Source organism: Pinus tabuliformis, chromosome 7 (assembly GCF_031772625.1).
Source record: "Pinus tabuliformis cultivar Carrire ecotype Pingquan chromosome 7, CPIR1, whole genome shotgun sequence".
Taxonomy (NCBI): Eukaryota; Viridiplantae; Streptophyta; class Pinopsida; order Pinales; family Pinaceae; genus Pinus; species Pinus tabuliformis.
Window position 1 is genome coordinate 17,698,141 of NC_142293.1, and position 12,376 is coordinate 17,710,516.

General features: G+C 37.7%; 1 protein-coding gene across 1 annotated transcript in view; it reads right to left on the reverse strand.

The window, feature by feature from the left end:
- The window catches only part of LOC149244909 (Zincin-like metalloproteases family protein), a 515,093-nt gene that overhangs the window by 286,126 nt on the left and 216,591 nt on the right, over positions 1 to 12,376 (reverse strand). The window contains exon 8 of the mRNA XM_089457599.1: positions 3,396 to 3,491. Within this exon, the coding sequence (XP_089313725.1) occupies positions 3,396 to 3,491 (96 nt within the window). The remainder of the gene's footprint in view (positions 1 to 3,395; positions 3,492 to 12,376) is intronic.

Sequence of the window (12,376 nt, forward strand, 5' to 3'; positions counted from 1 at the left end):
AGCATCTCATCATACTAACCAGCATTGTCACATAGCAAGGCCTTGACTAATAGCTCTATCTCTCCACAAGATCAAAGCACAGTGCTGGCGAGACCAATGACTAATAGACACCATCATCATTGTCTCTCAAGGCACATACCCCACCCGGGTGTTCATAGAGTATATCCTTTTAGGACAATTCTTATCTTGGAATAGCACATCGTCAAGGAATCTCCTCTTCAACTAGACATCATCATCATTGTCTCTCAAGGCACATACCCCACCCGGGTGTTCATAGAGTATATCCTTTTAGGACAATTCTTATCTTGGAATAGCACATCGTCAAGGAATCTCCTCTTCAACTACTCTTGCCTATTGGATGCCCTACCACATCCTCAAAGAGTATCAGAATCAAACTCAAATGCTTACCCAAACCTCTATTCTTTCTTCCCAATATGAAGACAACAATGATGTGTTTATCTCTCCCTCTCGACTAGGGAAGATATACTCATTCCTATATAAGGAATATACCCAAGCTCCCTTTTATCCAAGGACTTGTCCAAGCTCCCTCTTAACTAGGGACTTGATTTCAAGCTCCCTCTTAACAAGGGACTTGCTTCCAACAACAACTCTTTACTCTTTGGTGGAGATCATGGTACCTCCAGCTGCTTGTAGAGCTCCTCCTTTTGATGTCATGAATTTCATCTTCATCATTATGGAGCCTTCAGCTTCTAAGTTTTCTTCACATGGCATCGACCATCCATCACTTTCCTTCACGAACCATATCAGTCATGTCATCTTTCTCTTCATCGGAAAATGATTTTCTAGTCCACATCTCATTTTTCTTCATCTAGCTACCTTTTCCAAGTCATGTTACTTTCAGGGTCTTTCACCCATTTTCGATTGCAAGTGACATCTACAACTCTCTTTCGGTAGCCCTCTTTCATCCCAACCAGATGTTGTTCAAAAATCAAAATGAACATCCAATCAAAATTACCTGTTTTGATGGCCTTTCATCATGAGATTTTCTTTCTTGCAACATCAACATCCTGCACATTCATAGCATAACTCCAAGACATTCAATGTTAGGGGTCTCCCTTTTTTACAGAGTTTATCGGAGTCTTCATATCTTCTCTATGGAAATGTCCTAGATAATTATTTTAGTCATTGGATGTTGGTCACTTTTTCTTATCTCATGTGACCATAGTTGCATTTCTCACGAACTCCTCTTCCTTTCTTCACATATTGTTCCCAGCAACTTCTATACATAGTTCCTTCATCTTTGTCAACCACGCCATATTCCATATAAGGACACATTATGTTGATTTCATCTTGTAAATATGTGAACTAGCTCAACTGAAAATCTCTTAATTAGATTTATTAGTCAATTTTAATTATTTTCCTAATTCGAACTTAGGGAAATGGGTTAATTAATTGGGATTAATTCAGACAAATTGATTTTGCTCTAGTGACTTCTAGAGAAGTGATTTGAAGAAGTCAAGATGATCTTAGCCATTGACTGGAATTAGACCATGGTCATTGATTCGTAAACGAGAGATTATAACAAGAGATCGATGGGGCTTTTGGAAATCATTCGAACAGTTCAGGAGAACAGATTGGCAGTGATAACAAGGGCAGATTGATAGTGTTGGAGACACCAGTGAGGGTTTCAGCAGTAATGATTGAGAAGTGTTGCCAGAGAGAATTCTTCATAGTTGCTTCCAGTTTCCAAGAGACGAAAGGAGGCCGATTTATTTCTGCAGAGGGAGGCCGAATTTCCAGAGCGAGTAGCAAGTTTTCCAATGCGAGTTTCTGAAGTCACAGATCGAATTACCAGTTGCCAGAGATATTTGCTAGAGGTAGTGCGAGTGCCTTTGGTGAGTTACTGGAGGCAGTTTATCTTTCTGAAATAATTTCCTGGATGTAATGTGAGTTGTCAATTTGAAGAAGTGTGAATTGCCAAAGGTGGGCCAAGTTGCTTCTAGTGGGTCAATTAGCTTCCAGAGGTTCGATTTAACATGCAAAAGCGAAGAAAATATTTTGTCGAAGCTTTGCCAGTGAGAGGCAAGCAAATTGTATTTCCCCATTGCAGTATTATCGCTGAAGATATTAATTATAAAGCCCTCATCTAAAGATATAGTTTTCCCCACACTTGAGTTTTTCCAAGGACTATTTTGTCCAAAATAATGGTGTCCAATTTTTATGTGTGCATTATTTTCTCAGTTCCTATGATTTAGTTTGGTGAAATTGCAGTTGTGTTTTTATTCGGTATTTGTCACAAGTTAATTTATAGAAGACAAATAATTTTTAAAGATAGAAGAATAATTACCAGTAACTGCAATAGAATTTTCACAGTCCCTCCCTAAGGCTGATGTCATCAACCCTAGGTGATTCTAGGGCTAAAAAACCATAATTCTGCACTAAGGCTTCAACTTAGGGTCACTTGAAGGTTTGTGGCTCCTGTTGTTGATTGAATCATTGAAGTAAACCTTTTCTCTCTCTTGTATGCCTAGTTGGGCTAATATTGAGGCATACATTGAAAATCCTAGGCTACAATCCCATCCTTTCTGGCTTCTTTGTAGGTTTGCTATCCCTTATCTCCTAAGATTCAGCCATGTTCTTAGCCCGAGTACCTGGAATAAGCCTACTGAGCTGTCACTTTTCAATCCTAGGCTTAGAACATGCTTTAGGTGATCTAAACTAGGAAGCCTCCCATGTGTTGAAATTCCACTAAAGAGCAAGAGGTGGATCATTGAGGTCGCAGTGGCATTCACCTCATTGTTGTGTCATAGTCCATCTCTTTCCTTGCGATATATCTCACAAGGCCTACTAAATTTTGAAGCAACACAGTGATTTAACTGCTAAATTTTACTGAGGTGTACATACTTTACCCATCCACCCCAACACATCCCTCCCATCCCCCTTGCCCTCCCCAACCTACCTCCACCTGCCTCCTTTGTACCCTACTGCACCTCATTCCCAAGACTGTCTTTTTGTGGGCTAATCTTCACTTCATAGTCATCACTCATAACCCATTCACTTGTACACAACATAATTTCATGTTGCTATGTTGTACTAATTTTACAAATCTGCAAACCTTTTCTCTGGGTCACAATGCAAATAACTTACTCTGCCTTTACATAGTGCTCAAACAAAATGAAACATTACGTTGAACTTTGACAAGAATACAATCAAAAACCTAAATAAAGATAATTTGGGGATTATTATCAATGCAAACAGAGATTTAGAACTTTGAAATGAAATAAGAATATAAGCTTTGGTGAGATTGCATACTGTGTCAATGATCTCAGACCCTCATGCAATAACCATTCCAAGCTACAAAAAAAATTAACTGTAAAATGAACTAAGAAGCAAACAAACCTGCTCATGAAAGTGACATAATGAAGAAATGTTACCTGTGCAAGATCATGACGGGCAGCAATAATTTTGTCCAGAACATCTAAATTATCCTTGGGAACAGTATGACCTGTGATGTATGCTTCTTTCCTGATCTGCAAAGGTAAACGCCAAACAACATCCATATGTGAAATCTTTGATCACTGAAGACAGATTAGAAGTTATACGTCACATAAAAAACAATAGTCTAGTTATAGTAGAAGGTTAAAAAACATAACTATTCTATTAATATCCACTTAGACCTATTTGGACTGTCGGATGTGTTATGATAATGAGAGATTCCTTGCAAGTGCAGAATATTTCAAGATAACCTTTTCTTAAACAAACAAAACTAAGCAATAACTCCTTATAGTTCAACTATTCACATGTACTCTGGCACAAACAGCATAAGAGTCAACAACTGTCAGGTGACTTTGTAGATTTTGACAATGAATTAGTATACATTATACAACTTTCAGTAATATTTATGTATTTATGGAGGTGGGCAATATGTATGTCTTTCTGAAAAGAATGCATTCTTCGCAAACATGAACTAGACGAAGATTGCTACATAGATATTATAATGGTCATATTTATTAGGTAGGAGTTTTTCTAATACACATTATTAAAAGTTACATTCCATGTTATAATTTAAGCTTAAGTTATGACTTGAGTAATAAAGTCATTAATTAGTTGATTAGGATGTTTTAAAGGTTATGTGAATGAATGATATTTTAACGTCCAGGAGACTAAAAATAGTCTATGGGACCCCAGCCTCCCTGTTTTTCGCCTTTTGCAATTCAGTCATTTTCTTATTCAAACTGATGATGAGCTGACCCAACCTTCTAACAGTCCCCTCCCTGAGAAGACAATGCCAAGGGACCGATGTTAAACATATTTCCATAGCTGTCCCTGATGTCTTCGAAAGCATCACATTCTAAAATGAAATATTTTTCCGATTCCACTGTCCCAGAAGTGCAAAAAGTACACATCCATTCTTCCCAAGCTTCTTTAGGTCTTTTCCACCGTCCTATTTCACACTGAAGTTGATGCAAGTTAGTTCATAATTGAGAAATAAGAATATTTTCTCTCCACGAAATGCTAGCTCCAATGTACTGTTTTTGTTAGAAATCACAGGTGATGTTGAATTCCTCAACATAGTACTTCTTTCTGCCCAACTCTTTTCTCCGTATATGCTTACAAAACTTCTCCAGAACAAAATTCTTCAACTCCTTGCTATTTGAGGGACAAGCATTGAGGTAGATATCCCATTTTTGTATCCATTTGTTGTTTTGTCTCATCCATATTTTCTTTCTTTCACTCATGCTCTCATCGAAGATAACTTTACGCCATCTACCTCCTCTCAGTGGCTCAATTCTTTTTAGATATCTTATAAGACGCACCATAGCAATTGCTTCGATGGGAGTTGTTCCTGTTTCACTCAACATTATCTCATAAGGAACCAAAATTTTTATTTTGAACTTGCTCGTGATCAAGCGTTTTTGGATTTTCTCCATTTGTTTCCATTTTGAGATGAGGCTACTGCTAGCCCATAATTTACACCCATATAGTATCACTAGACAAACTAGGAGTCCAAAATGTACTTTAGTCATTTTAAGCTTTTGTTGAAATCAATCCCGAGGTACTTGTACTCATTTACTTCTTCAAGAATGTTACCCTCAAAGAAGAACGTGTGTTGACTCTGCTTCCTTTTATTAGAGAAAATCATTATTTTGGTCTTGCTTTTATTGACAATTTGACTTGCATCCTCACTACTGTGCAAAAGTGCTCAAGGGCATATAGGTGCATCTGCAATCCATGGGCCGATTTTGCAATCAATACAAGGTCATCAGCATACAAAAGAAGCTTTATCACAAACTTCCCCAACCGAACACCATTGCCACCTTGCAAATTTAACCACTCTTCCAATTCATCAATATATAAACCAAAAAGAGTACGGGATAAAGGGCAGCTTTGCTTGACTCTAATTCACTTCTAAAGCTTTCTGAAATTCCTGCTGAATTTCTAACTTTGATTTTCACCTCTTCATATAGCCTATGGACAGCAGCTCTATAATGCAAAGGAATTTCAATTTATTCCATTCTACGCCACAACTTATCTCTAGGGACCGTGTCAAATGCCTTTTTGAAGTTAACAAAGCAGCTCAATACTTCTTTTTTGTCCCCCCCAACCTTTTCAATAATGTGTCTCAACGTGATACCATGATCCACTGTAGAATGCTTTGGCCTAAAACCTGCTTGCCCCTTTGCCCTCTTTTCTTTTACTTCTACCCACTTACTGATTCTATTTTCTACCATGCTATCGAAGAGCTTTGCAAGCAAAAGATTGATCATAATGGTTCTATAGTTGGAAGGATTATTTATGTCTCCAATTTTAAAAAGGGGTATTGCTAGGCTAGTTGTCCAGTCTTTTGGGAATCCTTGTTGAATGATGTTGTTGAATATTTCCATGATGTGTGACGCAAGACTGTTCATTCCCCACTTTATATATTCTGCTTAAAGTTCAACCAAGTTCTTTGCCTTTCCTGTTTTCAACTTCTTAATTCCAATCTCCACCTCCTATAGTGTGAAAATATTTGTAGTTATGTTGATCCTGGGGGGAGGCTTAGCCTCTGATTCTTTCTCATAGCCTTGGATAGTCAAACCATTGGTTGTTGTAATATTATTTTCAGTTTGTTTCTTCCTTGGTTGAAGTTCCTGCCAAAAAATCTTTGGGTTATTCTTGCCTAAATATATTAACTCTTCTCGCCTTGTTTGAATGAACTCATCTTTTTTCCTTTTTAAAATCTGCTGATATAACTTTACATTCATCTTCTCCTTGTCTTCCTTTTTCAAGGTTCTCCTTGCCATTTTGCATTACTCACCAACCAATCATTAACAGAGATATGCACCACAGTTATCACATGCTTCATCAGCCAAAGAGGGTCAAGTTTCAGTAAGGGAGATCTAATAAGCAGCCTATTGATCTACCTATCAGCAAGCAGATGTTTCAGATTATGCCACACAAATGACATCTAATGCCATTGGGCATCGTTTGTGTAGTATTTCTAACCCTAATCCTTTTTATTTATGTTGTTAGCTAGTTTTATTTCACGCATTTAAGTTATATGTTCTCCATATTTCAGTTTGTTAGAGTATATTTTTTCTATTCCAGCGGATATTCTATGTATACATGATAATTTCGATTTTCAATGGATATCTATTTGATGGACTTCTGTTTTCATGATACAGGATTCTGGATTCTCACATTGCTCCATTGAAGCAACGTGTCCCCATATGGAGCCGGATGTTCAACCATTTTTTCACCATTCCAAGGAAGCAGGATCCGGAAGCTTGAAGGAATTTTCTCAAAGTTCAGAATCATCAGTCAGCAATTCTTATGTCATTGTAAACCCATTTTGCAAGTTTGTAATGTAAATGATGCTAGTAAGACCATGTATTTATGTAACACCGTGTATTTATGTAACAACCTAGGTAAGCCTATTATTTTGGCAACGAATTTCATCCTAGGAGATTTTTCGTTTCACTGATTATATGTGTTTCTAAACACGGATAATTGTCAGAGTTTTTCCCTCTAGCCTCACCCCAAAGCTAGGGTGGAATTTATCATCAAGGTCTTAGGTGAGTCTTAGTGTTTTAGTCGAGTCTATTGTAAAAGAGATTTGGGAATAATTTAAGTTAATTGGCTAAATTATTTTATTACAGATCTGTAACACCCCTCCCTTGTGTACTACATTATTGTAAACCTAAGCTAAGTTAAAGCTAGGTATGATATCTTCCCTTGTGTGTTAAAGGTTGTAGACCTAAGCTAAGGAAAGCTAGGTTTGATATCCTCCTTTGTGGGTTGAACTATTCTACACCTAAGCTGAGGAAAGCTAGGTGATATGTAATATGAAAAGCAAATGTATTATTAAATAAATTAATAAAATAAATCACTTGGAGGGTGGAGCACCAAGAGCGAGGAGATGCTTGCCAAATCCCATGAGGAAAGGGATAGAGATGAATCTTTCATGATAAGCTTCTAGATGTGATTCTAGATAAGCTTGGATGGCTTGGTTATCCATCAGATGGATGGGAGATAAAGATCCATCGGACATAAAAGCTTTGCGGGTGATAAAGGCAAGCTTTTATGTGGAAAAGTGTCGTGGGAGATAAAGACGAGCTTTTCCGGATAAGACCTAGGCAAATGGAAAAATCCATAAAGTGGGACGTCGCTAATGGTAACTTAATCATGAAAGAGGGTATTAAATACCCAATGCATCGATCAATTGAGAACAGTTGATCCTTGGCAAGATCTTCGGCTCGGGGGGAATTAGAGGTGATTCATGGCTGGTGGTGGTGCTCCTCCTTCCAAGAGATGTTTTATTGGGATTCATCGCGTGGAATATTTTGTATGATGAGTTCTTCCCTCTCTGATTTAAATTCATTTAGCTTATGAAAGAAATTGTATGAATTTTCTAGCAATGAGAATGATTTAAGGAATTACATGTGACTGTTATAGATGAGTAGATTTACCTGTGCTCACGACAACTATGAGATAATTTTATATAGATGCAAGTGACAATTTTGGCATAACAATGAATTTCTAATTTAGGTTGTTAAAGGATCAATGTGTAGACCTTATGCAGTATTGGTATATCTAATCCCTTGTTAAGGTAAATAGTCATGCTTGAGACTTTTATTGCCTCCAAAAGAAGAGGCTTAGTAGGTAGTTGTATTACCTGGGCCATGGAGCTATTTTTACTTATGATTAGAATTTATTTGTGACTATTGTACATAAGAAATGTGGCAGCATTTGTTTGAGTTGATAATGGCAGGATGTTTATATTAATGATCTCATTAATCTTTCTATGAAATTAACTTCAGGAGGTGGCCATATATAGATTAAGGTGTGAGATAACTAATGGCATGAGATGTGGGTGCAGGCAAATCAATTAGGGGACAATGCCCCCTAAATGATATAATCAAAGATTCAGTATATTCTAAGTCATGCATGTCAAAACAATGGTATCCTATGGGGCTAGTCTAGCTGATTTCGCATGTTACATAAACAGGTATATCACTAAACCCTTTGACTATGCATGTGGAATTAGGATCATGATTCCTAGCCATGTGGCCACCTTAAGTTCAATTTAATATTCATTAATGCTTGTGTGAGGTTGTCAAAGAGTGTTGCTGACTGCATGTTGTATGACGAAAGAATGACTGACATAATGTCTTATAAATGGAAAAAGTCCACATCATAGATCCACCTTATATAAGTAATAAAGATTATATATCGACAGACTTAATGTACTCTTTGGAAGAGCCGAATTTTAAATGTAAAAGAAGAAAAATTTCCAGAATAGGGAGCCTAGTAGCTAATTCTGAAGGTAGGCTAAGGAGGTTCATTACAAATGGTATCAGAGCCTAGGCTCAAACACTGAGGCCTATGGACCAATTCACCTCTGCAGAGTTTTTTTTTAACGACTTTTAATCTATAACCCGTAAGGTTTAAACTTAGAATACGTTCTTTGGAGTTTAAAGAAATTAATATTCTTTCAGAATGAATCCAAATATTAACAGGGTCATTGAGGGGCCAGTAAAATAAATTTCACCTATGCATAATAATTTTTCAATAAATATGGCCCTTACACAATAAGGATCTTAAATGTCTAGATTGGGGCTTGAGGGTTGTAAAGGATGAATTGAAGTATTAAAATTTTGAAATGAGGAAGCGCTGACCTTTGTATCCAAAATATACAAAACAATTTAAGTTGTAAACATGAGTTCTTGAAAGATCTTGTGGGTCAAAAAAAAAAATCAACCAATTTTACCCTGAATGGAAATCAAAATCAAAGGGGAGTTCACAAGCAAGACTGAAGCTTTCTATTTTTTCCAAGGGGATGTGCAAACTGCCAATTGTAATGGCAATGTACCGTGTTATCACTCTGATATTTCTTTTGAAGTTAATGAAGAAAGAAAAATCAAAGGTAACCACAAACCACTTTTGGAGATCAGGACCTAGCCTTCCTGATGCTCAGAGAGGGCTCTCTCTTTATAATTTAACTTTGTTTTAGTTAAGATGATTTTAGGCTAGTTATTGCTTGCACTTGGGTTTTGTTTTGAAATTGGGTGGTGGGATCACTTTACTTAGATGAAAAGAGGTTTGCTTCTACCATTGGGCTATGGAGTCTAATGTCAGACAAACAAGACTGGATTCAGTTCTAAAAACAGTGTCTACAGGGCAAGATAGATGAGTTACTGCAGATCTCAAAGGCTAAATGGTGAAACGGTTTCAAATCGGATCCAGGAAGCAATTAAGGGTTCCCTAGGCCGGACTTTGAAAGGAATGAAAGAAGTCAACCGGGATGGGAGAGCAATTAAGGGTTCTCAAATCCATGTATCAGGGGAAAACATGTAAATGACTAACTGTCCAAAACAGAGTGTACTTAAACAAATTCTGAGTTATATTTCAAGTTAATTCACTCAAATTTAGAACACATTTAAGATTATGAAACACATAAGAAGGTAACAGAATCACACAAAGAAGATACTTCACTGCAAATGGCTCATCTCATGAACCCTATAGCGAAATGCTTTTATTACTTGCTCCAGTCTGTTGACTTGAAAATGGTATAATCACCCTTAGGTTTAAGATCAAAATAACTCTACAAATTTAAAATAATCCACCCTAATACTTCGAATTTTGAAGTATTTATACAAAAGGAATTACAAAATATCTAAAACTGCTTTCAAAACTAATCTATGAAAAAAAAAATATCTTCTTGCAAGAAGATAGAGACAGCTATTGAACTATTGCTTGATGTCCTTGTTATTAAGGTTCTGCTAGCTTTGCTCTTTGATATTTTGCCCTTTATGTTGCTTGGTTGTTTGGTCTTCACGTTGGATGCTCTGTTTTACTTTAACCTTTCACCTGATACTCTTTAACCCTACTGACCTGTCAATATCCTTTAACCTTGTTGTTTCACTTTTTACTGTAGATTTATAATTTATTGTCCTTTTACTACAGTAAATCATTTAGTTTTCCCATCTTTCTTCATCTGGTAATTGAATATTGATCATTTTTTTATATATCTCATCTGCCTCTGTATATTTGGCAAAAGTGGGTTTATTAATAAACAAGTGTTTTACCTCATGCTAGAGGTAAAACAAGTTTTCAAAAGTTTCGTACAACACTTTGCATGTTGGCATGCCCTTCATGGATGAAGTGATTACATGTTTTGTTGGAAATACTGAGAGGGGGGATGAATCAGTGTTTCTTTTCAATTGTTATTTTTATCAGTTAAATCACTTATATTTAAAACACATAAATAAATAACGGGAATAAATGTTTTTATTAATATAATCTTTGCAATAAATCAAGTACAATGTATATAGGGCTTCAACCAGTTGCCAAGCACCAACTTGGACTTTTTGTGAGGCTCCAACCTCCAGAGCACCAACCCTGTCTTGTCAAGGCACCAACCTTGGATTTAGGAGCACCAACTCCCAGGACACCAATCCTTCCAGTTTTGAGGCACCAACCCCAAGGGCTCCAACCCTCTGTTGTAAGTTGTCTGGATCCGTTTGGTAGTAATTCTCTGCTCCCAACCCTGCTGGACCTATGACTTACTTCTGTCCTCCTGCTTCTTCCACGTCTGCCAGACCTTCGGCTTCCTCTGTTTCTTACAGTCCACACCCTGTAAACTTTCCTTGTTCTTTTTTATAGATGCCCGATACGCCCTGACCTTTGGCTTCCTTTTCGCTCGCTTGATCTTCTGGCTTCTCGACCTTCAACTTCCTCTGTCTCTTCGAGTTCACCAATACTCAAAAGACACGTTCATTCGGAAGAGAGGTCGAATTACAAAAGTGTTGCATATTAAAATTATATCAGAGAGGCCCTTTTTAATATTTATACAATAGACTCAATATTTACGGAGGATTTCATAGGAGAGGCTATACCAACAGGGAGGTCCCACATGCCATGTCACTACCTCAATTCGCAATCACAACTTTCGGAAACTCCCGCAATCGCAACCCTTTGGCTTCACGATATAACATTGTCGATGCCCCTATTTCCGACGGATGCGATATTCCAATAAGCTTCTTTTGATAACTCAATCGGGTCCACAACTTATATCGCAATCGGCAGTTCGGCGGTGTCAACCCTTTTGAACTTTGCAATTCAACGGATGCGATATTTCGTTAAGCCATGCTATAATGGTGTAGCGGGTCCGTAATGCTATCGCAATCGCAGTTTTCAAGTGGCATTCCTTTTATGAATTGCGATATGAAAGTTCCAATGGGCGGATGCGATATTGCATTAGGGATGTTACCATAAACTGTTTGGGTCCGTGTATTATATCGCAATCGGGGATTTCAGTGTAACAACAACTTCAATACTTGCGACGCGACGAATGCAATATTGTATAGGGTTGTTGCTATAACATGTTTCGAGTCCACAGTACATATCGCATTGGGGGTTTTGGGTGGTGGCACATAATATAACCCACCGATATGATTTCTGCCGATATTAATAACGGTTTGCGGGACTTCAACTGGCACATGGATTACAACCGGCCTTAACCCCCACAGTTGACTGTGATCTGAGGGTTGACTATTAGATCGACGACTAGGATCGAGTGCGGGACTTCAGCCACGATCAAGGAAGTTCGTACTTTCCTACCCCCGCTCTTCTGATACTGCTCCGATAGCTCTTCTCTGCTCTGATAGCTTTGCTCTGCTCTAATATTCTGTGCTCTAATATTCTCTGCTCTGATAGCTTTGCTTTGCTCTGATATTCTCTGCTCTAATATTGTCTGCTCTGATATTGTTTGCTCTGATATTCCATGTTAACTCCTCCGTTAACACTATTTATGCACCTCCGCCGATGTGTTCCTCTTTGCTTCTCGTGGCTTCCAATGACGGCTTTGCTCCTTGGCTTCTTGCTCCTGTTTCTTCACAGATCTACTCTGCTTCTCCTTGGCTTCATATCATCA